The sequence below is a fragment of the Musa acuminata genome, chromosome BXJ2-6 (assembly GCF_036884655.1).
Source record: "Musa acuminata AAA Group cultivar baxijiao chromosome BXJ2-6, Cavendish_Baxijiao_AAA, whole genome shotgun sequence".
Classification (NCBI taxonomy): domain Eukaryota; kingdom Viridiplantae; phylum Streptophyta; class Magnoliopsida; order Zingiberales; family Musaceae; genus Musa; species Musa acuminata.
This window is the reverse complement of record NC_088343.1, coordinates 10,382,473-10,396,904: the sequence shown is the minus strand read 5'-3', so window position 1 is coordinate 10,396,904 and position 14,432 is coordinate 10,382,473. Positions and strand designations below refer to the sequence as shown.

The 14,432-nt window shown below is 42.3% G+C and overlaps 1 protein-coding gene and 1 long non-coding RNA gene across 2 annotated transcripts; one reads left to right on the top strand and one right to left on the bottom strand.

Moving 5' to 3' along the window:
* Window positions 1-7,878: 7,878 nt before the first annotated feature.
* LOC135614746 (uncharacterized) lies at window positions 7,879-8,678 on the bottom strand. Its single transcript, XR_010487699.1, has 2 exons — window positions 8,284-8,678; window positions 7,879-8,065 (listed from the first exon to the last, which is right to left on the bottom strand). It is a non-coding gene; the product is annotated as an uncharacterized LOC135614746 (long non-coding RNA).
* LOC103988372 (putative clathrin assembly protein At1g33340) lies at window positions 8,552-14,323 on the top strand. The gene is made up of 2 exons (XM_009406910.3): window positions 8,552-8,857; window positions 13,023-14,323. Exon 2 carries the CDS (start codon window positions 13,115-13,117, stop codon window positions 14,102-14,104), a length of 990 nt encoding a protein of 329 aa, XP_009405185.2. The 5' UTR covers window positions 8,552-8,857; window positions 13,023-13,114; the 3' UTR covers window positions 14,105-14,323.
* The last annotated feature ends 109 nt before the right edge of the window (window positions 14,324-14,432 follow it).

Here is a 14,432-nt window from a genome sequence, read left to right as displayed (position 1 = left end):
TGACTCAATATCGATTGCAGAAATAGCCGCCAACGACATAATTAAACTAACCAATCAATTCCCAATATACGAAAGGACTCTCCTATCCAATAATTCAGTGAAAAATTAAAGAGATGCAATAAGGTTTCCTACAATCTCCATTTTCCCAAGTATCTAACTGTACAAGAACAAGTTGTTCATACTAATGCACGAGGCAAATGGATTAGATAGAACAAAGGTGCATGCTGAAGAGCATGCCCAAGACATATCTTTGAAAATGCCAAAATATTCTTTTCCTCTTCAACAAAAGTAGGAAAGCCTGCACAGTTATATTCATCTTGGGATAGATGGACTATGCATTGCAAACAATTATCTGACATCAATACGCGATTCAGTCTGGAGTGACAACAACTGTCTACCAGTACTCAATAATTACTTATTTGCTGATATGTGAAAACCACTTGGGCAAGTACAATGTGCAGGGCGAAATTCTAGTTACTAATTCATTGTAAAGATAGCCAGCCACAAATTGTTAAGACGCAATCAGTCCGCTCATATTATCACACAACCATGCTCATCAAGCAACATAAGTGGGACTGGAAAAGCATGTTACCCTCAAATTCTCACGATAGCCATAAAGAGCATGTAAATATGTTACCCTAAAAATTTTCTATTATATTTAATTCTCTATATTTGATCTATTGTGTTATCATTAATTTTTTTTAAGTAATATAATAGGATTTGATCATAAAACTCTCGGACTCTATATGTTGTTCTAACACTGAATATATTAGTGTCAAACATCAATGTTGATGGTTTATTCCAAGTCGCCTGATTCTGGTTCGGCCGATTCTGATTTTGGTTTGGACCATCAATTTTTATTTTTTTATTTAAAAATTAATTTTAAAAAATAGATGTATAATCATAATAAGTATAATAACATACAAAACTGATAAAAAATAATAAAATTTTTAATCAAACTAAATATCTTTATCAAAATTCAAACCTAAGTTCCTTGACTTTAAACTTAAGGATTTAACCACCATATCATAAACTCTTTATGTAATCTATTTTAATTTAATCCTATTTAATCGGTTTGATACTGGATTCATTGGTTTGGAATCGGAACCAACTGTCTCAGGTCGATTCCAGCTCAGTTCGGCTTGGCTTCGAACTGAACCATGGTCAAGACTAGTAGCACTATTGAAATTAAGAATTTTATTTATAGCCATGCTAAAGCCAAATTTTATGAAAACAGAGCTACACAATAGATTCGAATAAGGAAATATGTATACTTGATAATAATACAAACCAGTCTAATGTGTTTACCTTGCTTTGACTCAATAGATTCGAATAAGGAAATATTGAAGTTTGCAAAAGGCCTCTTCTAATTTTGGTGACTGCCAATAGCTCCTAGCAATTATGTTCTTTCCTTGTATCCAAGGAGAAAGAGGAAGACACCCCATTGCTATGATGGATGGCCAATTTAATTAAGTTATGCCCTCACTTAGGGCTAGACAGACAAAGCAGATGATGACACTGCGGTTCACGAGGATAGCGAGGCACCACCCCCGTTGCACCAAAGGAGAGGGGGAGAGGGAGGCCCAGAGGTCCTCCTCCGCATTTTCCATGTTGCTATCGACAGGGGAAGTGTAATATAAAGGCAAAAACACTTACCTACCAACCAGCGTCTTCTTAGCTTTAAACACGTGACCACAGGCATGCTAAACCAAAAAAACCTTGTCATTGAGAAAGGCTTAGCTACTTTAAACAATAGTACGTTTAAAAGATCGAACAAAGGAGATTTACAAGAATTCTCGGATGGTGCCAAGTCAACACACTAGTGCCTTCAAACTTAGCTAACGCAGGGGAGCTGCTTCATGCAAGCAAGTCGAACGTACGAGTACAAGCATTGCAAGCTATGGCCTAGTATTAGAAGCTGCCAAGTCCAAGGAAAGGATGGATATGCCAAGTCCAAGGAGCAACCACTTTCCTTGAATGATTCAAGAAACTGTATATATAGGGCTATAGATTTATTTTGCTAGGGATAGCATTATTGACAACAGAGAGGTTATTCGTGACTGGGAGAAGAAAATTTGTTTTTCGTTGTCATGGCTACATGATCAAGTCAATGGTAGCCGATGAGCATAATTGTGATCCTTTGTGCACAACGTGTGATCAGCATTGCTGCCGAGCGGAGGAACACGATATCTGTTTTTCTCTCTTCAATTCTTTACATTCAGAAGAAAATATCCTTTACATTCGTGTGGCGACCACAATTTATCCTCGTCTCTTTTAGGGGCTTGCCTTCATCATCTTGTAGGCTAAAAGATATGGAATCCGTCATCCTAAGCTTGGCCAACAACTACAAGGAGTTCAATTCAAGTCAAGATGAAGGATGATTGATCAACATTTTTGTCCATCCCTACAATGTTCCAATCTCTAGGTTAAAAAGACAAAAAATGATTGCTCAATATTTTAGCCCATTTTTGTGTTCAATCATACCATTGATGGAGTCCCTCACTCCCCTCTATGAGAGAGACTTTCTCTCTCAAATCAAGGAAAGAGACATGCAAGCATGTAGTAAGAACTCAATCATCAGTTGCAATCCGAGAATGAAGATCCGACGCATGACTTAACTTTACGATTGGGTCCATCGACCGACGTCACATCAACATATGCAGATAGTCCCGATGGCATCCAGTTGGGAAGATGACACCTCCTCAGTTGGATCAATTTATGCTTATGCTTAGACTCCTGTATTGCGTGGTGTAATAATGTTTACGTTAGTGTCGTGTCCTATGCTTATGCTTAGACTCTTGTATTATCTTGCACCAACGTGGTGGGAGCTTGGTAGATGTCAAAACATTGATTCGAATCCCTAGCTTGTATATTTGTTGCTGTTGCTGTAATACTCCGCTGGAATCAATGATATGTGCAACCAAATATTTGAATCCCCAGCATGGCGTCTTTAACGATTCATGCCTTGCTGCTTAGAGAGTAGAAGATTCAACTCTCTTTCTCTTTAGCGCAACGAAGCAACTGTCGATGACTCTCTATGGCGGCTTCCATGAACTTGGATTCATCTCTGACCCTTTTGCGATGGGGAGTATTTGGAGTTGCTGCCATAGATGGCCTATTGCGAGCTCTTCTTGACATGACCGAGAACTCGTCTCTCGAAACCATGGGATGTGAAATAACACATCTCATACTCATACATTGTCCACTCAAGAGTTCTTCAGTTGATTATCGTTGAAATATAGGTAGCTTTTTTGCCCCACCACGATCTTGTTGTCTTGCAAGAACTGTCGTTGACCTTTTGATCCACACACAAGTCACCACTGTTCTTGGGCTTGCGCTTCGCAAAGAAATAACCCTCTTGCCGATCGTTGTCGAGAATATTCCATGGCTCGATGTCATAGACATTTTCGAAGGTGAAAACATGGTCAAGGAGGGGTTTGTCAGTGACCCAGTTGCCGAGGTAGTCAACCACCAGCTCCTTCGTAGACGGAACCTGTAGCCTCTTGAAACGAGGGCGACGAGCTTTGGTTTCCTCAAAAGGAGAGGAGAGCGGAGATGAGGAGGGAAAAGGGAGAAGAGATGGTTTCTTGAAGAGGAGAGAAGATAAGGAAGGAGAAGGGAGAAGAGGAAAGACTTAGATGAGGTTTTAGCAGCATGGGTCCTTCCTTTAGAGTACATATGGTCAAACCATACTATTGAAACCCCACCCAAGTCTTTCCCCTTCCCCTTGCTCCTTCCTCATCTCCACTCCTCTTATCTTCAAGAAACCATTTCTTCTCCTTTTTCTTTTTAGATTTGTAAGTGTGGTTAATCTTTTGTTAAGTTGACTTTGGGTTATGTGAATTATCGAGTGATGTGGTATATGATTATAAATTGCACAAGCTTTATAGATGTGAATAATGTTTGAATGTTTTTTCAGTGTCCTCAAATATTAGTTTGGATCTTGAAATTTGAAATGTGGATGAATCATAATATTCTTGATTTAAGATAGGTTCATGCCTCTTGAATATGTTAATTTGGCGGGTGTGACAAAGATGGGTCCGTCTCCTCTCTCCTCTCCTAAAACTAACTTGAGTCATCCATGGAGCATGTCGACCTTGTTCCAAGAGGCTATATGTTCCTTTCGTCTGCGGAGGAGCTAGTGGTTGACTACCTCAGCAACTAGGTTGCTGATGGACACCTCTGTTCGCGCTATTGACTTCGCCAACATCTACAACATTGAGCTTTGGAATCTTCTCGACAACGATCAGTAGGAGGGCTATTTCTTTGTGAAGCGGAAGCTCAAGAACAATGACAACTAACATGTGGATCGAAAGGCCGATAACAATTCTTGCAAGAACTCGTCAAGTCCATTGTCGATGAGCACAAGATCATGGTGGGGCAAAAGAGGTGCTTATCCTTCAACAACGGCTAGCGAAAGAACTCCGAGTGGACAATGTACGATGTGTTCTTCCATATCCCACGGCTTCAAGAGACAAGTTCTCTGTCACGTCAAGAAGAGCTTGCAATAGGCCATCTTCAGTGGCAGCTTCAAACAGTCCCGGCTCAAATGAGTCGGAGATGAATCCACGTTCATGAAGGCCACCATAGAGACAATAACATGTGGTAGCTTTGTTGAGCTAAAGAGAGAGAGAGAGAGAGAGAGAGAGAGAGAGAGAGAAATCTTCTACTCTCTCAATAGTAAAGCATGAATCGTCAAAGAAGCCATGTTGGGGATTCAAATACTTGGTTGTCCTTGTCATAGAATCCAACGGAGGATAGAAGCAACAGTAGCAAATATGGTAAGTTGGGGATTCGAATTAGTGGTCCAATCAATGTCTACCAAGCTCCCAACGCGGTGGTGCAAGATCCCATGTTGGCTCCTATTGTGACACCCCTAGAGACTTGTCTTTCCTTCGATGACTCTATTACATTAAATGAAGCCACCTTGCCTCACCATCTTCGATATACGTTGGTGGAGGTGAGCTTGTGATTATTGTGGAAGAGCTCGAAGCATTATGGGCTTCATCGTTGTTGTCAATCAAGCTTGGCAATGATCAGATGTACTGCACTGATGATGTCTTTTTCACGACCCTGGAAAAGGTCGATGCCTTCTTGATGTTCGATAACACCTTCACTGCATCGACTACGATCCTAGAGGCCTCACCATCACATGATGTCTAATGACATCCCATGGATTCAACTATGAGCTCATGGTTGGAGTAGTAGCTTACATGTGGGCTCATAAAAAGCTTATATAGAAAAGGATGTTTGTTCATGTATATCATAATAATTGAAGGGATAGAAAATTTATTTTCATGTAAATATTAACAATAATGAAGTTCAATTTTCATCCCATGTATTGTTTCCTTAATATGATGTTGGTCTATATGAAATGGTATAACCAATGAACCAGTAATTTAAGAGATCGTTGTTTTCTCCCAATGAATTAACATATGATAGTGGGCAAGCCTAATTGCCCATTATTCTTAGGGAGTGATGGATAAAATATTTGGACCAATGACCATCTGACACGTGGCTATCAATGGGGCAACCCAGTTTGTCTCTAGGATAGGGCTTGCTTCCTCTTTGTCTACCCATGTGGACGTGAGTCCACAGCAAACAATTATGGGTTGCCTCCTTCCTTGTCACCTACAACGACAAAAAGATAAATAGAGGTTGTTAGACGCGATTAAGTCTCGTCTTCTTGTGAAATATTCCATAGAATATTCTACCCGTTTGGTACTAGATACAAAAGCTCACTTATAGCATAATTACCAGGGAGGGGGGAGGGATCACTTTTTACCATACATTACCACACTCACCTATCCTGACCCTCCTCGCTACCAGCCCACAGCGTGCAAGTTAGGAAATATGGCCCCCCTCACTGCTTGCTCGAGGTGCACAAGACGAGATACCCGACCCCCTTAGTTGCTCGAGGCTTGGAGGTTAAACACCCCAACCTCCCTCGTTGCCCGAGGCGTGAAGTCAAGCACCCCGACCCCCATCGTTGCCTGAGGCATGAAGGTCGGGCGCCCCGACACCCCTCGTTTCCAGAGGCGAGGAGGTCAAGTTCCCAAACCCCTTCACTACTTGAGGCATGGACATCGGGCACCCTGACACCCCTCGAAAAGGTGATGAAGGAGCGTAAAATCAACATGTTAGATGGGGCAAATGTTGCGCTTTAAGACCCTCTCCAAGGAGCTTCCGAAGCATGCCTTCGGAGGGTACAAATGGTAGGGCAAGTATTTGGACCAATGACCATTCGATACATGGCTATCGATGTGATAGCCCAATCAACCTCGAGGATAGGACTTGCCTCCCCTTTGTCTACCCATGTGGACATAAGTCCAAAACAGACAGTTGTGGACTACCTCTTCCATTGTCACCTACATAGACAAAAGGATAAATAAAAATTATTAGAGGCAGTTAAGGGTTGTCTCCCGATGAGATATTCCATAGAATATTCCGTCTCTTTCCTACTAGGTATAAAAGCTTGCTTTTAGCACAATTACTAAGGAGGGGATCAATTTTTTATCACTCATTACCACACTCACCTACCTCAGATTACTAACTTGGACATCGACGGGATTAGGTGGAGAAACTCCTCTTGACATCGATCTTCATGTAAGTGACATTTCGGGAGCTTGGCGTTTTCACCTCGGAGACACCTCGACCATCCTTACGCGCATGAGCTAGAATCACGTCGAGCTAACCAGGACATCAACAACATTTTTCCAATAACAATTGTCAATCCGATAGTGGTGTAAATACAATGTAAATCTCATGATTAGTGAATTAGCATTATCAATGCAATTGCATTTCATTCTTACTCTTTTCTTGATCATTCATGGGTTAAGTCAAATGAGTGAGCAATCAATTACACTATTAAAAAACTATAGGACTTCATCAATATCCTTTCGGATGTATAAAAAAACTAGATCTGTACCAAATGTGTATAAAAAACTAGATCTGTACCAAATGTTGCGATATGTTTTTATATTTCCGGATCAAATATTGATCATCTAAACCAACAATGTCTAACTTTGAGAGAACTTGATGATATCATATACCCACCGATGACTATTTCTCTCTGTTACGGGAAAATATCATTTAAGTCCTAGTCAAACCGACATGATTTTGGCCCGTGTGCATAAGAATGACCGAGGTGCTTCTGAGGTAGAAACGTCAAGCTCCCGAGGTGCCACCTGCACAATACTAAGATTGAGAGGAGTTTCCCCACTTGATCCCTCCGACGCCTAAGTTAGTAACCCGAGGTAAGTGAGTGTGATAATAATTGACGAAAAGTAATCCCCCTTCTTGGTAACTATACTAAAAGCGAGCTTTAATACTTAGTACCAAAGAGATAGAATATTCTATAAAATATTTCGTGAGATTTCTAACAACCTCCATTTGTCATTTTGTCCACGCAGGCAACAAGAGAGGAGACAGTCCACAACTACCTACTTTGGACTCACATCCATATGGATAGACAAAAGGGAGGCAAGTCCCACCCTCGAGGTTGATTGAGCTACCACATCAATAGTCATGTGTCGGATGGTCATTGATCTAAATACCTTCACTATGAACAATAATTACACAAGGCCAATCAATTGTTATTTCAACAGCATGGAGATCATTAGCGAAGAATCACTAGAAAAAACTACTATCCATGTCGAGTGAAAGAGTCGTCGCTCGATGGATAAAAGTTATTCTAGGGATAATAGATTGATCTTCAAGAGTTCACATCGACACGAGGGTTTGACATACTGTGTCCTCTCGTGACCGGCGACAGCGGGAAAGTACAAGTCGCAGGGCCTCGTGACTCCGCCATCGCAGAGAGCTCGGAGTTCTTGATCAAGAAGAAGGGCGAGGAGAATGACCAGAAGAGATCGAGTCGGTCTCAGAAAGACAAGCATCTTGAAATCACAAAATCCCAAGGGAAAAGGGGGCAATGACATAGAAGGACATGAAAAGAAGTGAGGCCAGAGCGATCAGTTCCTCCATCACGGCGTGGTTGCTCGGCACCAGCCTTCCCATGAACCGTCCAACCAGTAGCCAGGGGCGCATCAGTCTCTTGTGCCTTCTGTCAGATGTCACATAATCGGTCTCGGCAACCAAAATCTTGGTCCTACGAAGTTAAATCAACCAAGCTCCACGAACAAAAGCTTTGGACCTAACCGAAACCCTAATTTTCTCCCACAATGAAACCCTAATGCGGAAATAGATTGCAGGGAGGAGGATCGAAGAAGCCGATGGACGAACAAGATAGAGATAATAAACTCGACCGAAAATAACACTTACCAGAACGGCCGATCCCCCTTTCAGGGGGAATCTGCCGGGCCTCTACTCCATCCGCGTCCTCCTGCTTCCTCTCGTGACCGGCGACGGCGGCACAGTACTGTTGGCGATATGGCCAATTTCTGCGTTAAAGGTGTTTTTGCCCTTTTCCGCGACAGTTTAAGGCCACCCTGTTGGTCACTCGCCCGCTGGTCATTTCCATCCTCTTTTTCGCGCATTTGGGTTGAGCAACCCAAGCCTCCAAATTAAACCCATAGGCCGGTCCATTAGGACCGAACCGGGGAACTATAAAGAAGGCCCGAGGGTTCGGGCCCATGGGCCGTCCCCAAGCCTCCGCGCACCGGAGGGCGTCTCCCCCCTCCCGTTCTGGCCGAAACCCTAGCCCCAACCAGCAAGTCGTCGTCTCCGCCGGTAGCCGCCGCCGTTAGATCGTTGGTATCAACATAATGACAGCTGGTGATTCTGCACACACTGGTGGAGGCAGAAACACCACCAACTGCGATCGTGAAAATGGATTTGTTAGCACATCTCCAAAGGGCGACTTGTAGCATTGCAAACATCTGCATGATTAGATGAGGTTTGTCACCTATGATTAGTTCTTCTTATTTCTAGGCAAGTAATCCTATCAAGTAGTCTCTGTTTGTCTTTGTAGCATGTTTAGATCATGTGCAGTTTTCTTTTCTTGTGATTGCTGACTCCTTTGGTGTTATTGATTGTCCAGGATATTCTCTTTAGTCATATCATATAGCTCTTAATTTTCATTTCAATCATTAAACATTCGATCTTATCAATGTTTGGGAACTCTGTGTGAATTGAGTCATCTACCTGTTAGACACAGGGTCACAACATGAGTATTAAGTGATGCAGTGGGATGTGGTTGTAAGGCAAAGTTTCCTTTGTGAGTTAGATAATTAACTCTCATCATGAGGAGCATTTCATAGCTTGGGTTTACAAGAACAAGCTAAAGATTTCATTACTGGAGCAAGAAGAAAATAATGTTGTTTATTTTTTTGCTATAATTAGCTCGCTATTGCTTGACAAGAAGAATCGTCTCACTATGCAAATCTTTCGGAAAAAGAAGAAAAAAAAAGGGTATTAAACTTGCCTAGTCTGACAGAGTGATTTGTAGCTTTAATTTGGTATAGTAGATTAGTAGGGAATAGTAAGCTGGGTCATACCGTGGCTGAAGCTAGGCATCCTTCTATGTTGAACTTTGATGTTAAAAGCAATGAGTAAGATAGGGAATAGAAACACTTGTTGAGTTCCTACAATTATGCATGCCTTGGACTAAAAAAACATGGCTTGATATCAGAACCAAATCTGAATTTTGGCAGCCCAACTCCCTTCTTATCCATATTTGATCAGACTTTGCAACAATCCATCAAAGTTGATATGGACAAACTCCTAATCTTCTTGTTACTACTGTCCTAACTTTTCATGCTGTTCATCCATGTTCACTGAACACCAATGGGGCACTGCTATCCTTCCATCTCCTTTTAACATATCTTGCTTCTCATCTCTTGATCTGTTCTTTTGCTTGACTGTCACAAGGAAACTCTGTCTCGACATCAATGCCAACAACATCATCCAAGTCTTTTTCACAATGAGTACATGATCGAACAGAGAGCCAAGCTGAAATCATCAAGATTCGTAGAAGGTTTTCCACACTTTATTTAACATTCAGATGTGAGTTTAATTTCAGCACTTTCTAATTCTTTCTGGCTTCTCTTAGGCATTCAAGATTTGTAGAAGGTTTAATGTGTACCGACCTTAACCTCGAAAGTTTCTTGTCACTAAAAGTTAGAATTCAGTGAAGGGTTTTAGCTAACACTCACACAAAGTAGATTTTGTAGCTGGATCTGGATGGAACAGCAACGATGAGAATTGTGGTTAATTCTGATTTCTATGTTGATGAAGGTTTGATAGCTTATAGTGCAGTTGCATTATGGATATATGACAAATCAAATTGTGAAAAGTGGCATTTGAAGACAGGAACTGCTGCTCAATAATGCAACAAATGTTAAACAAAAAAAAATATATATATTAAGTTGCATGATGGGAAGTGATAACAGATGATTCTTGACGATGAACAGGCCCACATGTGATTCTTAATTCAACATACTTCAAATGGATTGTAATAAAATGACCAGTACAGTCACAATCATAAAAGATTTGAGAACCAGGAAGGAGGATGATTCATAAGCTGCATAAAATAGATCTCATGTGCAGTTAAGAGCAAAAGAGAAAGAAGCATAGAAGTCGCTTGGTGGTTTCTATATGGTTTGAATCAGATGCTTGGCAAAGTGGCATCAGAAGTGGAGTATCATGCCCTTAAGAAACTAGCTGCGTTTCATGCAGGCAGGCCTGTGGATAGACTTGGGGATCAAACAATGCCTCTCATCCTTTGGCACCATGTATTATTTATTAAGATGGTGATGGAGAAGGTATCAGATCAAGTGTTCTCATAGAAGATGTCAAAAGGGTGCAGAATGACAACGATGCTTCATTCCAGCCCACAGCAGCCAAAGATGGATGAGAAGTTGTACCAAATAGAAAGTATAATCTTTAGGTCACATCAGTCACATATATTTTCTCTGAATCCCCATGAGAATGTTCCTGCAGCACTAGATATGACTTCTGAATGCATGCCATCCATCAAAAGAGCATGGGAGAGGCTTTGCGAGCTCCTTTACAGGGGTGCAGAGCCCACTACCTAAAGCATTCAGCTGAAAGCATAGAAACTGATACACCCTCGATCTTCCATAACATTCATGGCAGGTTAAAGCTGTTAAAAGGTGCTTTAGGGAGGATATGACACTGACTCAAATCCTCTTAGTTTAAGTGGGGATGGGTAGATAAGCAGCATTTATGGTGATCCATGGCATATGCATAGTAATAGATAGGCCAATATTTGCTACAGAAGTAGAAGAAGGAACTTCTGATTTCTTTCTGCTGTTCCAGATTTAAGCCATTCAAGTTTATTGGATTCATATAGCATGATCATTGCCCTCCAGTTAAATTCATTAGATAATGATGTGGAGATTCATAAAATCAATGGCTAAGCATGTGAGAGAGAAAGAGAGTTGAAGTACAGGATTAAAGAACAAAACAGAGGAAGAAAAAGTGAGGGATTTGGAAAAACCTAAGCAAGGAGAGAAGAACATGGATCACCACCTGCACTGCATCTTTATAATTGTAGTGGTTGTTTGTTGATGTGATCTGAAGCAGACAAGCCATCAAGAAAATTTGGGTCTGAATGGGCTGACACCAAAAGAGAGTGTGTTTGTCAACATAAGATTAAAGAAAGCAAACATTATCATCTATGCTGACTAGCTGATGGAACACTCAACCAACACAAGCAGATGGGATGTGCCCACCAGTGACTGTGCTATTTGTGGTTTACAACGTATATGGCACATTGTATGTTCATGAAATCCACTTACTCTGTTATTTTATTTGACATATGGTGGTACTTCTAAAGCTTCCATGTAGGGTGCAAAGCCTCACATGCATCCACAGATGCTCTTGTCCTGTGATCCTACACAAGCAGATGGAGATGTTAGTGTAAAATATGGGGGAAGACCAGCATAAATCTAGCTTTTGCCAATATGCAGGCCTGTGAAATCAGTAAGTCAAAATAGTTCCTAGAGTACACAAGCAGCTAAAGATGATGGTGCAAAATATGGGAAAGGCCAGCAATAATCCAGCCTTTGCCAATGTGCAGGCATGTGAGATCAATAAAGTCAAAGTGTAGTCCAAAGAGTCTGATTGGCAGTGGAAGAAACTTTGTGCCTGATAAAGCCCCTTCTCCTAACTTTCCACCATCCAGGTCAATGTCTGAATTGAATCAATTAGGAAATGAAACACTCAGATTTGAGCAAGAAGAAGAAATACCCAAGGAAGCTTACAAAAAATAGAACTTGCTGAAAAAGTTACCATTTGTTTTCTAGGTCTCAATCTATGACAATCTATTTGTAGTCTATTGTTCCACTGGCAAGAATCATCTGTTATCACTTTCCATCCTGCAACTTGATGTACTATTCTGTTTGTGTAGTACTGATTGCAACATTGAATATTAGGCAGTCAGTTTTCCCTGTTCGACTGCCACTTTTCACATCTTGATTTGTCCTGCTATCATTTGCTATTTCACTAAGCTAAACCCACCTTCACTGAGCTCAAACTTTTAGTGGCAAGAAATGGTTTGAGGTTAAGGCCAATACACACCTGTCGTAAAAGTTCACAGCAAGCATCAGGAGATGGACATTGAAGTATCTTCTCACTAGGTAGGACATGTCAACCTGATGCTCTCCATTCATGCTAATGACACCCATTATTTCCACACCAAAATGCCTCATCTGCCTATTTCTATGCCAGTAAACAAGGTCAAGTTGCCCTTCATCCCCCACATATCTGCATGCATGCTTTCTGATGTTGATGAGAGAATAATCCATGGACAGAGACAAAGGAATTCCCAGTAGTCCAACCACCAATAGGGGAAGCTTTTTGTGCATGGGGGAATCCTGTTCCTGGAGATGGGATTCCCCCACCATGGACGCAAAGGGTTGACCTTGGATTGTAAATCCACAGCAGCAAAGTGTGATCTTTTCTGCTCACCATCTTTTTCTGACTCTGTAGGAATCGAAGAATTCCTGACCCAGAGATGACATGAATGCAGGGCTTGCATCTATATAGCCCTCATGCAGTCCCTCCCCTGACCCACTTCTTCTCCTTTGCCCCTACAGATCCGTAGAGCTCCTAGGCTGCCCTCTCTCCACTGTTCATGCATGTATAAATCCCATGCAACCTCACGCCATCTCCTGGACTCCAAAAGGACATGCTCGTGACGGCGAAGAGCAAGCTTTGGGCAGCTCTGGGCTCGTCCAAAGCCCGCCATGGCGGCAGGAAGAAGAAGCTCCTCGTCCGGATACAGGTCGCCGTGGCGAAGTGCACCGGCCACGGCGACGTGCCCATCGAGGACAGGTACGTGGACGAGATCCTCTTCCTCGTCTCCAACGCTCCTGTTTCCGCTGCCTTCCTCTCGAGGAGGATTTCGGCGCGGCTGGCGGCCACACGAGACCCGGTGGTGGCCCTGAAGACCCTCCTGCTTCTCCACCGCCTCCTCCGGGGAGGCGACCGCCGATTCGAGCGGGACATAGGCACCCTGTGGTCGTCGGGAGAGCTCGAGATGGATCTGTCATGGTGCTCTCACTCTTTTCTCGTTAGCTACTCCTCGTTTCTGGGAGACAGGATGGGTTGGATCATAAACCACGCCGGTATGCTGGAGCCAATTGGGGCACCGCAATCGCACGAGGAAGAGGAAGCTGAATCGATCCTGCACATGATATCGAGATGCCAAGTGTTTCTCGATCGGGCAATGGATTGCCTGCCGCATGAGGAGCCGTCATGGCCAAGCCAGGTGATGCAGTCAGCACTCGACATCATCCTGAAAGAAAGCTTTCGAGTTTATCGCAGCTTCTGTGATGGGCTAGCAATACTTGGGAAATCTTCAGGAGATTTAGCTCTCGGCATCCTAAAAGAGGCATGCATCCAAACCCCCAGACTTCACGAGTTCTACGAGAATTGCAAGAGAAGAAACCTTGGGAAGATCTTAGACTTCCCGTCCGTTCGAATCATCACCATAGACCAAGTATCATCCATGCGGCAGCACCAGAATGAGGTCCAGGAAAACAATGTGGAAGAAAGCGAAGCATCAAGAAGTAGGTTTTTGTGGAAGCTGGAGACGAAGATAAGCCAAGTATGGGTTGCATTCGATGAGGAAGATTCGACGACTTGTGTCAGCTCTGCCGGTGAGAGTCGTGGTTAGGTGGTGCCAAACATTGACATGATGAATGGGTTTGGATGGTGATTCTTCGGAGTTGCGGAGACTGTATTCATAGGGCTTGCTTGTTTTGCTTTTGCTTGTTCTTTCTTATGGTATCTTGTCTTCCTGATGTGGAGGAGGAGGAGGGGATTTTTCTACCATAATACTACCAATAATCTTTCAATCATATCAAGCACTATTTAGATATGTTTTAAGTTTAGTTTCATCTCTCAAAAGCTGTATTTACTGTGCATTTGATGATAGTTGGGATTTGAAATATTTTACAGCATACCACCTGAAATGATATGGAAAACGGGTATTACATATTGGT

Coding starts and splice junctions, on each gene's coding strand:
- LOC103988372 (XM_009406910.3), top strand. CDS start 13,115: ATGCTCGTGACGGCGAAGAGCAAGCTTTGGGCAGCTCTGGGCTCGTCC.